The sequence below is a fragment of the Poecilia latipinna genome, unplaced genomic scaffold (genome assembly GCF_001443285.1).
Source record: "Poecilia latipinna isolate Pla-1442-1.1 unplaced genomic scaffold, P_latipinna-1.0 Scaffold1127, whole genome shotgun sequence".
Taxonomy (NCBI): domain Eukaryota; kingdom Metazoa; phylum Chordata; class Actinopteri; order Cyprinodontiformes; family Poeciliidae; genus Poecilia; species Poecilia latipinna.
In genome coordinates, this window is record NW_015113743.1 from 159,865 (window position 1) to 179,577 (window position 19,713).

At 37.3% G+C, this 19,713-nt stretch overlaps 1 protein-coding gene across 1 annotated transcript in view; it reads left to right on the forward strand.

The window, feature by feature from the left end:
* Positions 1-4,698: 4,698 nt before the first annotated feature.
* The window catches only part of pdlim4 (PDZ and LIM domain 4), a 44,645-nt gene continuing 29,630 nt past the window's right edge, over positions 4,699-19,713 (forward strand). Inside the window, exons 1-2 of the mRNA XM_015052720.1 lie at positions 4,699-4,958; positions 16,148-16,299. Coding sequence (XP_014908206.1) covers positions 4,866-4,958; positions 16,148-16,299 — 245 coding nt within the window. The 5' untranslated portion in view covers positions 4,699-4,865. The remainder of the gene's footprint in view (positions 4,959-16,147; positions 16,300-19,713) is intronic.

Below are 19,713 nucleotides of genomic sequence, written 5' to 3' on the forward strand. Positions count from 1 at the left end.
CTAGGAAAAAATGTGTTAACAGTTCCTCTCCACCCAAAATGTCTGAGCTTAAGCGATTTGGAAATTGTATACAAACGTAAAATGAGGATAAACACCAGCCATTTCATATTTTAATAGCTAAACTCTTCATAAAATATCACATTGGAGAAGAACAGGTCCTGAATACAGAGAGGAGGCAGAGAGTAGGTTGTTAAACAATGAACTGGTCCATCAGGAGGCAGGATGGAGAGATGATTACTGAACAAGGAGCAGGAGGTTGATTAGAAACTGGGTGCAGCTGTGAGGGAAGGCAAGTCACTGAAACTGAAGTGAGGAAATGGAAGAAATGTCTGATAGAAAACACAGGAGAAGAGGGAGCAGAAAATAAACCCCAAGCTAAACCTTAAGACAAAACCAAAGCCCCAAAAATCATGACAGCCACATTTTTTCAATCCCTTAAAATATCAGTTAAAAATTAAAAGCCATTTGTGGTTTTAACATCTGTAGTGGTAGTTAGAACTATTTTTGGAATGATTTCCAGTTGAGGAACATTTGTGTCATTAAAAAAGTTGTTTCAGATTTCCTTGACAGCTTGTCAGAAGCACAGCTTATGTCTGCCTTGCGTTTGGCAGTGGGCACTGTGGACATATTTTTATCTAGAAAACAGCTGTATCCTGCTGGAATCATATGTTTATGAGAAAGGAGAAACTGAGCCAAAAGAACTGACTTACACGGACAGAGTGAAAAATAATAAAATATTAATAAAAAATAATAAAAGCAATCTTTAATTGTGGTTCAAAATTACAATAATTTCAACCTGGTAATAATTAGAGCTCTGATTGTTTACAAACATGTAAGTTTTTAAGAAAAAACATTGTTTTTGTTTCACATAATTTTTAGTACTGTATTATTTACAAAACTTCTGTATTTGCCTGTTTGGTTGAATAAAAATGTTAAAACAATGTCATTAGAAATTAATTAATTTGATTTTGTTTTATACATGACTGTATTAAACAAAATATAAACTTTTCTGGCTGGTTTGATGCCAGGATTTGTGCAACTGAAAGGATGACATAATTCTTTCCAACAAGGAAAACAAACCCAGACAGACAGCTCATGATTACATTGTGTCTTACCTGCTTCCTCTCGCATTCTTCAAGTCTATGCAACACAGAGGTAAAACCAGACTAAGTAGATTTGCCGTGCATTAAAAGGACCTGAGTTTCTATGAAGGTCCGCTAAATTATGATCATCAAGAAAAAGAGAACAGAACAGAAAAAGGAGAGGTTCAACTAGATTTACTGCAAACAGGCTTTTGAAGAAGATGTTGAAGTTCCCAATAAATCTTCAACACAGACAGCTGTCCTCAAAGGCTTTCTTCTTCTATGGTTACTCATCCTTTGATGAAGCCAGGGCTGCAAGCAGATGAGCCGTCTGTTCAAAACAGTCTGAGGACAATCTCTGGTGATGTAACTGCTTTATTTACAGGCCTGTAAAAATTGTGCACATATTGTTTTTACTACTTTTGCTTTGCTTAAATGAAACTCAAAATCCAAAGGAACATGACAAGATTTCTCTCTTTGGATGATTGGATATTCCAAAAGGATTAGTGTACAAAGTTAAGTTTCTACACCTGCAGACTGTTTCTACAGATCTTTGAGAAACAGAGTCTTCCTCTTAGGAGGTCAATGAGTTTCAGCATCGTACTGTGAGAGGATATTACACAAACTGTTAGTCACATCATAACAAAAAGAAATGAATGACAGCACTATGTAAAGTGACAGAGCAGATCAGCAGATGTTGAGATGCATGATGTAAACAGGTCAACAACTTTCTCTAGAGTAAAAATCAACAGATCTCCAAACCTCATGGTGCTTTAATTAGCTCAAGAACATTTCCATTACAGATGTGTGCAGATCTGTCTGTATTCTGCTAATGTCAGAAAAACACAATTTTGCAACTGCGGTTTTTCCATTGAATAAGAAATGAAATTAAAATCATGCCTGAACAAGTGTGTTCACAGGAAGTAGTCATTAAAAAAGTACTTCCTGTCTTCTTCCTGGTTTTTGCCAGTACAGATTACGTTGATTAAGTTGCTCATGTGATGTGAAAAAAGTGTTTCTATCCCTGTTCTGCAAAATTCATCTATTTCCAAATGAATGAAAACCACCTCATCCTAGCACAAAAACTTTTTATAAAAAAAAACTTTTTTTTTTTTAAATTGGCATGTTTCCATTAAGTGAATGGAGTAAAACTTTTTGGAAGTTATATCTGTCTAAACACAAAGCAAAACAGTTAGAAAACAAGTCAGAGTTCTGTCGGAGCTGCTGCACCTCTTCAGATCATTTTCTACTTTAAAAGCAAATCTGCTCATTGTGAAACATGAGCTACTTTTTGTTCTGCTGTATAAAACTGTACAGTCTACAGTTTGACTAGAGAGAAATGTCAGCATATATAGTTTATGTTGCTTGAATCCTGCTTCACCTGAGTGACTTTCATTACGCAGTGTGCTCTGTAAATTTCTCATTAGCTGCTCATTGTGGATTGAGAGGCTGGCATTAATTCAGTGCTGATTCACCTAATGTTGACGTCCAGCTTAAATGGAAGCACACCCTGTTAACTTTACAGATGTATTTGCTGGTGAGTGTCTGACTCAACCTGACTCAGATATCAAGACAGGACTCCACATGTGTGCCGTCTACTAAAGGTCACACACTGGGGTAATGCCTATGAGGTCATTCAAACTGCATTAGAGAAAAAAAGAAAAAGAAATCTGCTCAAACCCACTGACTCACTCTGCAACTGGCTGGATCAAATAAAGGAATCAGGCAGTGAGGATAATAGGATAACCACTAACAAAATGGGAGAGGCATCCTCTGCTACTGGGAATCCATATTACAGAAACTAATACGTGATCATTTCTCTCTCTTATTCATCATGGCTTTAAACTTAAGGCCCTGGTCAGTGAATAATGTGCTGGATTTAGGTTTAAAAAACCAGATTGTTGCCTGAAAGGTTAGAATATTTCCATCATATTGCAGATAGTCTGTTAAATATTTGTGGGCATGAATGTCAATGACAAAACTGTGCTATGCACTTCAATGAAAAACAAAAGCACTCCAAGACTAAATATTGCTAAATATTAGTTCATTGTTTTCTGAAGTTAACTTAATACTCAAAATTACCAACATCATCATATGCACTCAGAATATTAATTTGGTGGCGTTCCAAAATGCCTCCATTAGCTTGCCAAGACATCTCAACGTTCAGCTTGTGGTCTTAATTGACTGCAGCTGGAAGCTTTTATGCGCCAGCCTGACAGTTTGTTTGACAGCACTCATTTGATAGAGTACCACACAGTAAACGTATCCAAGAACTTCTTGTCCATCTAAGTGTCAGCGTTATTTATGTGGATGGCCAAGTTGAACCCAACGATATCCAGGACAACAGCAAAGAAACAATCACCTGCTAGACCACCACTTTTACTAAAGGAGACATTCCTGTGGATGAAGAGGCTTTGAATCTGATGCCAGAAAGTTTTGATCAGACACAGGGATGACTGAATTATCTCATCTTCCATTTACTGGAAGTCTAAAGTCATGATGGTCAGCTCTGAGGATATTAATAGAGTCACCATTTTAATCAAACTTGTTGATAAAAAAAAAATCAATAAAGCTACCTTATTCTTCAAACAGAACTGAACTTTAGATCTAAAACAAAGCAGTTTGGCTGATGAATAGAAAAAAATATGATAGATTAAAACATTGTCTGTGTTCTTAAACCACATCTTAACTAATTTGTCTGCATTTGTAAGACTCAGCAGCCATTTGAAAGACTCATTTAACTTTAACTTCCTCAAAATGTTCTTTCCTTTGTATGCCCTCATTTTATGACGTGCACAAATCACCCATCCATCCATCCATCCATCCATTGCCAATTCGTCAACACAAGATACACACAGGACAAACAATTATTCACACATATGATCATTCCTAAAGGCTATATGGAGAGCCTAATTAAGCGCAAGTAAATATTTTTGGACTCCTGAAGTGAGCAGGAGAGCCTGGAGAGAACCCTGCATGCCAGAGGAGATTATGTAAACTCCAGGACCCAAGAACTGCAGGAGCTTTTTGCTGCAAGGCAGCGGTGTTTACAGCAGCACAGCCCTGCAGCCTGCACCACTCTGCTCCACAGCAAAACCCCCAAACAACCTGATGATGCAAGTTTCCCCCTTTTTCCAGAAAATGTAATGACTGTCATGTTGGTCAAACGCTTACCTTTTGGAAAATAATCAAAAATCTCTTTCGCTCTCTCAAAATAACTAGAGTAGAAATAACTTCACAGTGAGAAAATTCAGAAAGACCAGCAGCAATGTGAAGATCCACAAAAAATAAATAAAATATAAAAATATAAAGTAGAATAACGGATGCATTGCTAATTTTTGCAACACCAGGCTACCTAAAACAGGACCAATATGTAAAAAAAAAAAAAAAACTGAGAGGATAAAACAAACAGGTAATTCTTATGTTTATACAAAAGTAGTTTTAATTGCATGTCGGTATTATAATCAAATATGATAGAGAGGGGAAAAATGTTTTTATTGTCCTATACTTAATTAAGACTGGTAGGATAAGAGTCCGGTGGGTCTCCTCCCACTCTCACGCTTTCAGTCCGGGTGAAGGCGGGCGGGCCAGCCCGTCCAGCGACGTCAGAGGCGGTTCTTTACTTAAACTTGAATCAGGAGCGGAGCAGCAAAGTTTTCAGAGCCAGGACGGCGTTGCCTAGCAGCTGCGGGAGGACTCTGACCACTTCACGTTCGCTTTTTTACCGGACTTTCCCCTCTCCTCCTTCTATCATCTGAAATTTTGAAAGTCTCGATACCAAACATGTCCTTCACGGTGACACTGAAGGGACCCTCTCCATGGGGTTTTCGCCTGGTGGGAGGACGGGATTTTAGCACACCGTTAACCATCTCCAGGGTACGTAGCGACTTTTCCTGCTTCCATTCATTGAATTGTGAACAAAAGGGGAAGACGCACAGCCGCGTTGACCCCATACGTTTGATATGCAGATATATTGGGATTGTAAGCAATATTATTGATTGGATAAAAGTTTTCAAAGTTTTATTAGTCTTTAGAAAGCTGTGAGTTCATAACTGAAAGATGGTGCTGTCTATTTTCTGGCAGGTGATTTGCCAGTGAAGTCACTGTGAGCGATCATTTGTTCTCAGTCTGCAGTCTAAACAGAAAAGGGATAATAATCTAAGTAATATTTTTTTAGCGTAGGGGAATAGTACTTAATTAGCGTTGGCGAATTAAAAAAAAGCATAATGGGGACATGGCTTATGATGAAACAACTGCAGGTAGCAATTGCAGATCAAAATGTAAAGTTTATTAATAAGATACTTTTTGTAAATTAGTGCTTTAAAAATACTGAATTGGTAGCTTTACTTCACAGGCAGTGCGCAGGTGGAAGAGAGGAAAGACTGTTATCATCATTACATTTTATTATTCAAAATATTTTTTCTAGAGGTTTATTTAGATACACACACACACATCACACTCATTTGAAGTTTTTGATGCGGTAGACCTGGCTCATCACACAGGGCGGTATAGTGTAGGGGATGCCATGAGTGCAGGTCAAACAAGAAATAAGAAGTACTGCTGAAGGGATTGTCCAGCTGTTAGCTGTGAGTCTCTAAAGTACAATTTGAGATTTATAATATTTTAGCCAAGCATTTGAAATGCTTTTTTGTATGAATGCACAATATTTACTAGCCAGCACAGATAAAATTATGCCAGACTCAATACTGATTCTTTTAAACATAGTTTGTGATTTATGATATTATTTCACTTGTGAAAATAATAAAAAAAAATGTCCAAAATGTGTCACTTAAAATTGTAGCAGTTTTAAAATGAACTTTTTGAAATCATGGTATGCCTTGAAACTAGTAACCATCTCATGGTTAATGTTAGTTTTGCTACCTGGATGAGTGACTCCACATGAAATGACCCTTTCAAACTGTGCTTGAATCCTTATCTTGTAAGACCACATAATTATGTTAATTCATCATTGTTTGAAACATTGACAAAAGTAGATGAAGCTGTACTTTCAAAGCCTCGTGAACTTCCCTGACCCTCACAATTTAGGTCAAGAGTCACGGTGCTTGCAGTGGATCTGGCAGTAGCCATTAGTTCATCTTAGCCAGGGAAAACACAGCCTGGTGCTGCAGGGCTTACAGGAGGGACAGAGTAAGTGAGAAGAAGGGGGGGGGGGGGCTGACATTTGTTTTTCATCAGTGCTTATTCGTGCTGCTGAGGGATTCCAGGTGTTGTCCTCAGCTGGATCACCAGCCCCTAACCTTCCATGTAACTGCAGGGTGCAAGCATTTCAAACTAGAGGTGTAATTTTTAAATCTACAAGCATAGATTAACAACTTTGAAAGGACAAGCAGGAGACCCTCTGGGTCAGTTCAAGTGCTCAGTTCCATTTGCACCAAAAGGAGGAAAAAAAGGTTTGATGCCACAATGTAGCTGGTTCGAGTCAAACAGCATGTGCAAAAGTCTTGACAAATGTAAACCATCAGGTTTGTGGGTCCATCATTCTCACAACAGTGGGACTCGCTTGCAGACTTGGTGAATTCAGTTCTCTTAAATCACAGTGAAAGTTAACTGAATTTGACATCCCAAAATCAAAGTTATAAACAAAGTGTCTATTTCATGAAATGTTGACTTTGGGAACTGTTGAAGTGGGTTTCTGTTGGTATAAAGCTTCCAATCTTTGAAAAATATTTGTAAAGTGAAGATCTTTCTCAGTGCAGCCTCAGGGCATCTTAGATAGGCTTTGGTTTCAATGCAATAAATCACTTAATTTCTCACCAGTTAAATTTGCTCGTTCTTGCATGATTCCCAAAGTAAAAAGCATGACATTCACTGCATTCCTTCTGATGCAGCAGGTGTTGCAAAACCTTGTCTTCTTGGCAACATTACAGTTAATTACAGGTTACACTTCACAGATTGTTACAGAGGAGATATACACAATAAAAACCCATAGCTGACATGGAAGAGCTACTTGCAGGAATGAATGGAGGATGTTTGGGTAATTCCAAAATCTTGGATTGAAAGTTAGACAAGGAAGCAGCTGTTGAAAAGGAAGCATATCTAACAAAATGTGTAATGTAAGAGGCTTAAATATACGCATAGTATTTGCAACCAAATCCCTGGATACCGCTACAACAGCCTCTGTACCAGCCATTACACATCAATTCATTGACCATGTGACATAATAACAGCTTAAACTTTAGTTTGCTTTTGGAAAATATGTTTAGCAGTCGGAAAAAGTGAAGATGTCTTAAAATGCATTATTTGTGTTAATAGCCATGCATTGAGATCATTGTTTGGGTTTTTTTCCTGTTGTCCAGTGCTTCAGTTTGCTGATTTTGATAAGAAATTACTTACAACTGGGTCTATGTTTTATTTAGGGGTTTGAAGATATACCCACCTAATGAGATGAAATGACTGATAATATTTTAGGTAAAAAAAGGAATCAGTTTCTTGGTTTATGCACTTTTTTATAAAACATACTCTCTGTTTTAAAGACACAGAGTGTATAATAATTCAGTCGAGGTTGGACCAATTTAAATGTACATTTTTATGCTTGTTCTTAGGATGTTTCTTTTTGTTTTCTCTCCTACTAGAAGACAGGGGTCTCAAACTCCAGTCCTCAAGAGCCAATGTGTTGTAGCTTTTAGCAACATGTAGTCTGTCACTCCTGAGTCAAATGGCTGAATTACCTCTCAGCATGTCTTCATGTTCTATGGAAGCAGAAACTCCAGTTACTAGGGAACATAAAATCCACTATTTCCATCTCAGTAAAAATCAAAGGTTTTATTGTAAAAGTTGGTTCTGGCTGACCTTTGCTGTATTGGCAAACTAAATTATAGTTTCTTTTTGATGACTTTTCTACCTTACCACCTCTTTGTTCTCTAAAACTTTGTGTGCTGCATTAAGCAAGTGTCACCAAATAAATGAGCAACACACAGAGCCTTAAACATCTAGGTAACATTTATTGCTGTTCAAGCAGTTCTTTGCCACATGAATGTTGGCTGCTGTGATATCGTGATTAGGATGGATTTTCAATATGTTGCTCAGTCCTAATATAGGTTTTAAGCTCAAAGATGAGCATGTCTGTGACTATTCATCTGGACACCAATTGAATAGTATTTGCAAGAGACAGACCTCACTTTGACCAGTATTATAATGTTTTAATATAAGATTTCATGCACTGAGTAAAGATTTATTGCTTTTTGGCTGAGCATTAACTTAGCATAAATAAATTTAAGTACCTAATTTCTCATATGCTAAAGTGAATGACTGGAAACAACCCCACACTGAGAAATGGAAAGTTGTAAATACCAGAAAACAAGTTCTGATGGCATTCTCTGGTTCTTAAGCTAAGGTGTTAATGTTTCCAAAAAAGACTTGGTCCCCTGCCAAGCCATTAGAAGTTATTCCAGTTCATGGTTAACACATTTGACTGGAAGTATTTGTCCCAATGGTGTGTTTATGTGTGTGGTGTTGTGGGTTATTAAATGTTTGTGGGTAAATGAGAACTATTGAGAGGCAGAGGAAGGTAAACATGTAGAAATAACTGAATAAGTATTTTGTGTGGATTTGCTGAATGTGACACATGTAGGATAAACGCTTTGTTCATCAGTGTCACACCAACATCCAGACAGACGGTGACGCAGGAAACTTATCCCCTCTACCAGGTGGCAAACATTCAAACACTGAACAGGAATTCAGATGTGGGCGTTGGGTAAATATGGGGCAGATTTCTGCTGCTTCCAACATTCCCCTCTAACACCCCATGGTGTTATGCAGACGATGTTTGCATATTTCAGTATCCTGTTTTGTCTAACGTTAAGGTGGTGTTTTTAAATCATGGTTTAATTAAGGTTGTGTTTAAATCAATACCAGCAACATCTCTTGACGCCTTATTTATAAAAAAATCTATTTGACCAAGCACCAGCAATTTGCAAAAATAATTAGATATTATTTGATTAAAAAACAAAGAAAAAAAAACATTTTAATGGAAAAATTTAATGGAAAACATGCTGAATCCTGGCTGATAAATTCAGTTACTGACATGTTTGGCTGCAGTTTCACAAAATACAAAGTGTAAAAAAGATTGTCAGTATTTAAACATACATAATATTCCTCAGTAGATTAGTTTTAGATCCATTTCATATATGTGTTGTTTATTTAAATAGTGTTTAATTTTAACAAACACTATTTGAGGAAGTGTATTACAGGATTATTTTGTCAAGATGTATGGTGAATGGTCAATTTATTTTTCAGCACAGAAAACCTGCAGGGTCTGGACCACACTGACCCTGCATCTGATCATGCAAGCAGTCTCATTTTAGGTCTTCAGTGAAAGATTTTGGACTTGCAGATAGATTGCAATATGAGGTCAAACAGGAACTGGTTGCTTCGTGTCTGTAAAATGGTTACGTGTTTAACAATGCTTCTGTTCCAAAATAAGAGAACATGACTTAAGTACAAATGCAACCATGAGATATTTTGCATATCTTGGAGCTCAGTGTTCTTTGTACCCTGTAATCTCTCAAAGTATGTTTTTTCATATCTGCCACATACCAGAGATATGACCACTGAAGCCTTGTGGGTTCTTTTGGACAGCGATGACTACAATAATTGTCTTCAAGAGTCAAAGCAGGTGATAATTTCAGATGTTGCATCTCAACAACAAATAATGGATAACAGTGGGGTGTTCATGTGGATATTCTTGTCATTAACTACATGAAACAATGTCACGTGTTTGGAATGATGCAAATTTGCTTCTTCTGATCACTAAATAATTGAAGAATGTGAATAATTACTGGATTTTGTTATCAGAGTTTAAAGTAGGACAATGACGTTGCAGCTTAACGTAAGGCATAAGAGAGACTAAGTAAGATATATTCTGATGTAGATTTAGTAAAAAGTGCTTTAAAAGATTGCCTTTACTCCCTTTCTTTAATTATGAAATAATGTAACTGTAAATAGATTAAATGTTGGCTTCCCTGCATCCAGTGAAAGGATTGCAAAGTTTTATAAAACCTATATTCCCTCATGTTTAAAAGGGTTGAAACAATTAGATGTAACGATAAACTTTATTTGAGAAATATTTATTTTAGATGTAAAATCAATACAGTGAAAATATTGTAGGTTGTTTGACTTTATCTGAACGACCACCTGTTGGGTCTTTCATCAGTTCTGCTCGTACAAATGAGTATTTTGAAGAGAAATGTTGAGGGTACAAATTGTAGGTCTTTCTGAAGTTGTTGGACTCTTTCCCACTCTGCTTTTTTCATGTGGAAAATTATCCAGGCTCATCTATTTTTTTTTTTTTAATTACTGCCAAAAGCAACACAGCGTGGCATAAATTTATGCCAGTTAAATGCACTGTGATAAGCAATAGCTCAGGTAAAGTTGGCTTCCTGTGTTTGCTCTGTAGATTCTGATACAGAACAGAATCTACGGACCCATCAACCCAGCATGCATTGCGCAGGTGAAAAACTGGCGACCTCCAAAAAATATATATTTGATGTATTACAAACAGCATTTTTTTTTTTAGTTAATATGAAATTACAAGATATTTAGGTCAACATGTTCAACTGATTGTGGATCCCTTTTTAAGAAAAGTAGGCATCCAAAAGCAGTTGTTCCAAACTGGTCATAATTATTATCTCATTACAAATTTAATTCACAAGTTAAGTCAAGGCTTAAGTTTTAAAGAAGCAAATGCAAGTCAGTTCTAAAGTCTTTCACCTAAAATTCAAGTCTATGACTGAAATTAACATCCTCAGACTGCATAAGTGGTGAGTAGTTGTTACCTGATAGCTACCAGTTACCTGTCATTCTTCATCGCAACATAAAGATGGTCCATGAGACACAAGGACCATAGCAGGAGTCCTAGTCAAGTCTGGAGTCTTTAGAGCACAAAGTCAAGTTTGAAATCTTTATTTTTGTGAATTAAGTGTGATTGGATTTTTAGCTGCAGTCTCTATCTCTGAGACTACTATGGACTTAGCAAGGACTGCTCATATCATCTACACAAGCTAACTTTCACCCCTGTTTGCAAGATGAAGATTGTTCATGAGACACAAGTCCCCACCGCTCCAGTCTTTTATTCCTCTTGGCAGTTCCAGTCCCTTTGTTTTAGTGTGATTAACCCACTCCAGTCAGAACCTCACACCCAAGGCTCTGTCTTTGCTATTAAAAATGTTGCCAAGGTCATAACCATGGTTTTTATCACACAGCCAGCAAGCAAACAAAGGCGTTGGGCTCTTTGTCAGGAATTACTTACTTTGTCACTGAGAAGTGGAACTTAGCCCTTCCACCCAGTCAAAAACATTTCCAAGTGAAATTTATTGAAATGGAGTTTATGTGTCAGAGAAATATTTATACAGGTAATTTACTGTTAAGTTTCTCTTTATGAACATGTCACATCGAGATGCTGGACTGCCAGTTTTGACTGGTGTTTAAATAAAGTATTGCTGCTGTTTCAGGAGTTGGGTTGGCACATCTTAGCAATTACCAGGAACATGATTGATCCATCAAGTCAAACACGTTCAACGGTTTAGATCTTGATCTTGATAAAAGAGACAGGAAAGACGCATGGTAAAAAGCGATAGTGGCAAGACTTTGCCCCCAGAAAGATGACACACCAGGGTGAAAGTTCTCATCCAGTTTTATTACATGCTCTGTGCAGTGTAAATGTACAAAAACATTCATGAGCTTTCAGCATTTTTCTTTTCTGGGCTCAAAGCCTGTAATTTACTCTGACATATTCAAAGTGGAACCACATATTCACTAACATATTCACATGATGACACTGGATGACATAAGGTTTGCATTTGCTTACCAGACTTTCTGTTTGTATTTAACTAAGTATAGCTTTACTTTAGGCACACGTTAGTTATAAATATGATTTTTCGAATAACTTTGGTGTTGCATCAGAACCTGAGCGGTGTATCCAACACCTGAAGTGAAAAATTTACCTCTTATCTTTAATGTGACGCACTTACTGTTGCTTTCTTTGGAAAAGAGATATCTTTAGTGATAAAACTGAGGTTGGAAAATATGAACAAAATTCTATTGTATTTATTTATGTTTTAGCCTTTCAAACAAATAATATCTGATAAGAAACTGGATACATACAAAAAAACACGACTGAAAATTCTTTGGATAATTGTCCTCCTGCAAGCCTGAAGTTATTGAGTGATGGCTAGACATTTTCCTTCAGGATAATCTGTTACAGAACAGACTTTGTGGGTCCATCAATCACAGCAAGTCGTCCTGCTCCTGAAGCAACAAGAGAAAAACTCTCATTCCACCACAATGTTGACTGTAAATATAAAGTCATATTGAAAAGCTCTTAGTATTACGCCAGATTTTACCTTCCAAGATGTAAACCCTCCAAAAAATTCCACTTTTGTCTCATCGGTTCTCAGAATATTTTTCAAAAAGTCTGGAGATTTATCAGGATGTTTTTTGGCAAATGTGAGTCTAGGACTTTGTTCTTTTTCCCAGCCATTGTTTTGGCTGTATAACCCTCCCATGGATAAGATTTTAGCCCGGTCTCTTTATTGAATCATAAAAACTGACCCAACTGAGGCAAGTGAAACCGGCGGTGCTTTGATATGGTTTGGGTTCTTTTAGGACCTCCTTCAGAAGTCTTTGATGTGCTCTTGAAGTAAATTTGATAGACTGGCTTGTTCTGTGAAGGTTCATTAACTTTCCATGTTTGCTTCATTTGTGAATAATGGCTGTCACAGAATAGTGCACAGTGTTGTTTTTGTTTTGTTTTTTAGATGCTTGAGTCTACTTCAAGATGTTGGGCACATTCTATGTAAGGGATTCTTGACTCTAATCCTGGAAGTAATCTTCCTGGCTGTAGCAAGTGAAATTCACTTAAGACAAGTTCGTATATTCTTGTTAATTAATGATTTAAGTAACTTTTCCACATAGGGCCAGGTTGGTTCAAACAGCTTTTTGTTCTTAGTAAATGAACAAAGGATTTGAAAACTCTGGTTAATTTATTCTAGTTACCAGAAGAAAAACCACAACAAACATTTGAGAGAAAACAACTTCTAATTGAAACTGCTTAGACATATGTAATTACTTAACATGGAATGAAAAGTGTACACATAGCAAACTATAATTTTGTATGAACTGTGTGTTTACATCACCTTTAGGGCTCTTTGGGCAGACATGTTTGTCCTTTATTGTCTATTTTTGCCATACTATTGTGGTATTTGGCATACCATTGTGTGTGTGAGAGTGTGTCTGTGAATCATGCTGTGCTGTTCAGGGTCTCAGCCTAAAGATATAACCCACTGTGTGTGTGTGTGTTTTGTGGGTGAATGAGCTTTGTTCCACTGTGACACAATCCTGGCCCAGATCCAACGCTCACACAAATGTTTAAAGGGAATTCTTTCTTGGGAAGCCACGATGATGGAGCAACGTAAACTCTGCCCTCCAACGCTACCCTCAGATTAGCGTCTCGTCAGCCAACGCTCTACAAACAAAAAAACAGCCCTGTCACATTTCCCACCCTAAGAGACGTTTGTGCATACGCCTTTTGCAAAGACTCGATCTTTAATTAACAAGTTAATAGTCATGCAGTTGTTTATGCCAAATTTCTGCAAGTGCAGTTTTCCCAGAATTGCTCTTGCATATACAAATTTATGCAATCTCCCCCCACTGTCCTCTGTGTTTACCGGAACTGAGTTAGTGACATCGATGCGGTTGCAGGCTGTAAATTCACAATTCCTCATCTGAACCACACAATCCAGCTATTAGTGCTTCATGGCGCGAAACTTGTATGTCTTTTCCACAACTGCGAGCCAAATCCTTTTCTTCCAGACTTCTGCTTATTACTGCAGCTCTTTACGTATTATTTGCACTGGATTAAATTACTATATCTGTTTTTCAAAGTCAGGTTTTTACTGATCCAGAAGCAACATGTCTCAGAGCAGCTGTCAGAATAAAAACATTAGAGTTGGTGTGGAGTTAAGCAGTGGGGGTTCTGCTATGGAGATCAATGAGTTCAGCTTAAAAACTTGCACCAAGTGACAAAGATGGATAACCAACACAAGCATAAGGATTTGATTTAGAAAACATATGTGAAGCTCAGAGACAATTAGCTGGTTTCAGCTTTCTGTGTTTAAATTTATCCAAACTTTTTGAATGTAATACTAACTTTGTGATCAAATTACTATAAATTGAGTTAAACAATGACTTTTTTGTGTCGTTATTGTGCAAACATTCCTCAGATGTTGATAATCGGCTCTGTTAAGTGAACCAAATTGATAATCTCAAAGCAGAAAATATTGTTTTTGTACAGTGTTAAAAAGAGCTAAAAGTAAACAGAATTAATAAAAACAAAATTAAAATGGGACAGACGGATGTTATTTCTCAGCAGTTTATTTCTGGTGCAGAAAGTAAAATGAATAAATTGAATCCATTATTTTTAACTGTAATCACATCCTGCACCACTCCTCCTTGCAGCAGAGCTGTACACGTTTTGAATAACGATCGTCTTTCCCCTGGTTAATTAGGAAACTGAGACGAAGATGTGAATATTTTCAGGAACGTTCAGCAGCCTGTAAAATATTAATCTTTACGAGTCATGTTTTGGTTATGCTAAAGTGTATATGAAAATCAATGTTCATATACTGACTAACCAGCTAAATGTCATGGTCTTTTCAGTTTAAAAAAAAACAAACAAATCTTTCGTCATATTGGCAAAGTATCATAACTTGTAAAAGTGAAATCACAATGTTCTTCATATCTCTCTACATCCTGTATTTGCCATTTTCTTTGAAATTTACCATTTTTTATTTTATCAAGGCCTTGACCTTAAATCTTAGCTGTTCCATTTCTGTGTGGAAGAAAAGTGGGGGTAATGCTAAACCTACTCTTTCCCTCACAGTTGATAAGGGACTCTAAGTCGACCTCAGGTGTGAATGTGTACATGAATGGCAGTTTGTTTTGTTGAACCTTTGTGTTTCCGTTGTGATGAACTGGTGACCTGTACAGATGGCACCGCCTCTCACCCTCTGACCGCAGGAGATGGGCACCAGCCTGTTGTAACTCTGAATAGACACAAGTCAATATTTACAATTGGTAGATGAATGATCTTTAGTTAGCTTAGCTTCAAGAGAGCTGGTCCTGCTTTGATTTATACCAGAGAAAACCTCAGTTGGAACCGTTTATTTAGAGCTGGGAACTCTGCATCATTTTTCAATAAACTTCAGACCCTCTGGTGATATTAGTATTATTAATTTTTCAAGTAGTGAAACTGTAGGCTTTTCACATTTAACTTTAGGTAAATTACTAACTGAAACATGTCATTTTCTAATATTTGGAACATGGAAAAAGACTGGAGACGCAATAACACCTTACCTCATGTCATTGTTTTTCTTTCCTTCCTATAACAATAATGATTGGCTCAGATTCATGTGATATAACTGGTTCCATTTCATTATGGAGGAAATAATTAGCAGGTTTTTTCCTCCACAGACAGGCTTGGGAATATAAGTAACATGTGAGTATATTAGTAATTGACCTCATATGTTACTGTGTGTGTGAAGGTGAAACACACACTGGTTCACTGACCCTCCCCTCTCATTCTCAGCCCTCTGCCTCTCAGTGAGCCTCAAATGTCCTCAGATATGCAGGTTTCAGGAATGTGGGCTCGCAGTGAAAAATCTGCTCTGATGACCTGCTGAAAGAAAATCTAGACTAGAGGAACATGGAAATATGTCATATGCAAGACCACAGAAAGGCCAAGAAGAAAGGACTCACTGAGCAGATATTTTCAAATCAGTTGCATATGTTAAGGTTACTGGGTCAGATAGAATTTGCATCCTACCTTGAAAATCATTCACTGATGGTTTAGGCTTAAGCAATTTTATGGCTGATCAATTTTGATAGGCTGAATGTTCTGACTGTCCTATTGGATTTTAAAGCCAACCTTCTTATTTTCCATTTCCCGATAAAATATCACAATTGTTTTTTGCTTTTTTTTAAATTGCACTATTCTTTTGTCTTCAGTTCCTAAATAACCTGTTTATGTTTGTTTGTCTGTTCATTTTTAGATAACATCTGGCAGCAAGGCGGCCCAGGGTGACCTGTGTCCGGGTGACACCATTTTGGCCATCAATGGGGACAGCACAGAGTTCATGACACATATGGAGGCTCAGAACAAGATCAAAACATGCACTCAGGAGCTCACACTCATCATCAGCAGGTATCACACTGTTGAACACTCTGCTCTGCCAAATGTAATGATGTTTGAAACCTTTCTAGAACCTAATTTACAGTCTGGTTGCCTCTCTGTGACTTGGATTTGCAAATTCTGCCTGCAGATCAGATTAATCTGTTTTTTTTTTTGGAGTCCCATGAAGGTGTCATGGACGGGGTGTCAAATGATGACTTTTAAAATGCCGAGTAATCTGAACCGCCAGTCAGAACCTCAAAGTCTCATCTGATTTTGATGCCCAAGGAGACAATGATGGTCTAAAAAAGGAACAGCCACTCCATGTTTCTTTTGTTTGCATTTTTTGTGAGGCATGGTCAGTGCAACATGACCAACACATTCAAGTAAAAGGTGCTTCAGAAGTATATAATGCTGCATTTTACCAAACCAGGGAGTTATTTTAATTATGAAACTGGTGAAGGTGCTTCTATTTCTGCTCAGCCTGTTGAGTCTGGGTCTGGTACAGTTGAGTCACAGTGAAAGATGACGGCTTTACAGCAGCTTAAAATGATCTGGTTGGTGTGCCTGTAGAGCACTATCGGATTAAATGAGGCTTCTGCATGCACTGAGTCAGACTCCTGGCCTTTACAAATACATTTCAGAAGTGATATTTTCCATTTTACTGTCTAATGAGCTAAAGCAAAAGATTGTTGATTCTTCTAGCTGTTGAACCACTAAAGCTAGGATTTAGTGATGTAAGGTTGGATAAAAAACAAAGTAAAACTGTTTAATTCTAAGCTATCGACATGGAAAATTTACTTTCCATATGGTATAAAGTCATTAGGTTGTCATCTTGTCTTTGTGAAATTTTTGTTTGCTTAGCTTTAATACTTTATGCACAGTTTTTTAAATATCTCGCACCGATAGTGGTTGATTTCATGTTTGTTTTGGATCATCGCCTGTTGCATAACCCAACGTGGCTGAAGCTTCTGCTTTCAGACATGTTCCCACATATTCCACTCAATAATATTTTGGTATAAACAGCAGTTTATGGTCAACCTAATGACCGGAGGTACTCGAACCCTGTGTCTGCAATACAAGCCCAAACCATGAACCTTGACTAAGCTCGGCAGTCGGTGTGAGATGTTGGTGCTGATTTGGTTTTCATCACACCTGATGACGGAGATCTCTGCCCTGGTTCCTTCAGTTCATGTGCCATGCTTGCAGGCATCAAGTTGTAATGAAGTTGTAAAGTTATGCTCTGCTGTGTTGTTTGTTTTTTTGCAAGAAGTTTTTCTGTTGGCATACAGCTAAAACACAACTGGGTGGCGATCAGTAGCCTTCCAGTAAGTATTTATCCAGTAAATTCACCCTTCAGGAAAATCATGCAGTGCTCAAAGAACCTGGAATTGCATATCAGTTTCTCACAGGGTGGTAAGAAAAAGACTGAGGATTGTTTTTAAAATTGTTTGTTTTGAACAAAGGCTGTGTAGCATTTCTATTCATTGTTCTCTTCTTGTGAAAATACATTTGTAGCTTATCTACAGCTGAGAGGAACTGGTTAGATAGGAAGTCCAGCTCTGTGCTCAGATTCCCCGTTAACCTGGTGCAGGTGGAGGGAGATACTCAGGATAAAATAACATCACTGATGCACTGATTTCATCCAGTTCCTCAAGTTGTTGCTGAAATGGAAAAAAAGATTGTGTTTTTTTTTTTTTGCTTGAGAAATTATCAAGTATCTACAAACTTTTAATTAGTAATTGATTTTTTTTAATCAGGATTAGTAAATCCATATTTACTATTTGGATTAGTAATTGTTATGTTTTCATAGGGTAAAAATATGACAGGTTCTTTTAGCCATCTTTTCAAAATGGGAACATTTATGCCATGTTTATTGGGACAACACATGCAGATGGAAAGCTTTTAAAAATGCTACTTCAATAACAAGTAGTTGACAGTGAAATGAACTCATTCTCATTGGTATGGACCCGTTTGATTTCCAAAGGCTTCCTGAGAAGTTTAACCCTTAAAATGTTGAAGGGAAGAATGAATGTGTTGACCTGTCGGCAAAAGAGGGTCGTTATATTTTATCACATCAGCATTTCTAATATATTTGAAGCTCAACTTCATCTAAATAAAATTATTTCAAACTGTATTTACTGGAGAAGCAATAATTGTTGATGTACACATGCACTTACCATTTAAACACTTCAAATCAAATTTGTCACATAAACTGACACAATGTATGAGGTCATGTTTTTTCTCTTTTGATGTTTTTAACTGCAGTTTCCACCTATAAATAGACTAGATAGGATGTTCATTACACCCCAATTCAGATCCTTATAATTAAAAGAAGTGTTGTTACCATGGCGCTCTGGTTTGAACTTTAGAGGAGGACAGAGGCAACATGTTTCTGGAATTAAAATCATCAGTCTAAACGGTTAATGACAGAGGGGGGTGAAGGTGGTTTGAAGGTTGCAACCAAGGAAAAACTGAAATGTCAGTTGCTTCCCACATTTATATTAGATGGTTACTTGGGCTGCTGGAGTACTGGAAAGTGCGGAGTGATTCTGGCAACCTATAAACGTCGTCGTCTTAGATGAAGAACATAATGTGGTTTCAGCCTTAGTTACGAGTGACATCTGCCAAGCTGGTTCTCTGGCTCCCTCTTTTTACTGTCGCAGAGAACAAAGTTTTCCTCCGTTTGCCAAAGAAAGCTCAAAATATAAAGTTGACGCAGTCATGAGAGCAATCAGATGGGAAGAAGTTTAGATGGTCAGAAAAATGTTTTCCTCTTTTTTTTTTTCTATCATATGCAGTGCACAATGTGACTACCTCCACTGCTTCACTTGGGAATACTCCAGCCATATATCAGGCTGAAGCTGTGGAGCATTAAGTGGTTTTTCACATGGGGATTGTAAATTTATCGAAGCATACATGAAGTAAGTCAGTGGATTGACCAGAGAAGCTCCTTTACAGTTGCTAAGGAAAACGAACATTCCAATATTTCACTGCTTAGACACCAGAATCTGGTAATTTTATCACTCCAGGAAACTGAAAAACGTCTTGCATTAAGTCAGCAATGCTCATATACCTATACTGGAGAAACATGGTTTGCTTAAAGCCTGTCCATATAGACGTACAAGTAACCTCACCCTTAAATATTATAGCAAAAAGGCTAAGTAACAAGAGGTTGAACAGGAAGAGCTTCTGGAATGTGACCTTTCTGTACAATGTTGGTTAAATAATTACAGAGTGAACTGCCCTGTTCTGCTGGACAGAAAAAGGATAAACCACCTCAGAAAGATAGGCATGCACATTTGGCTTGGTACATATTGCTTAATTGGACAGGCGATAAAGTGGGGGAAAAGAAAGGGAGACGCACATGATTGGAAAAACATGTTTTAACATTCATTTGAAGTTAATGAATTCATTAATTCAAATTAATTAAATTTAATTAATTAA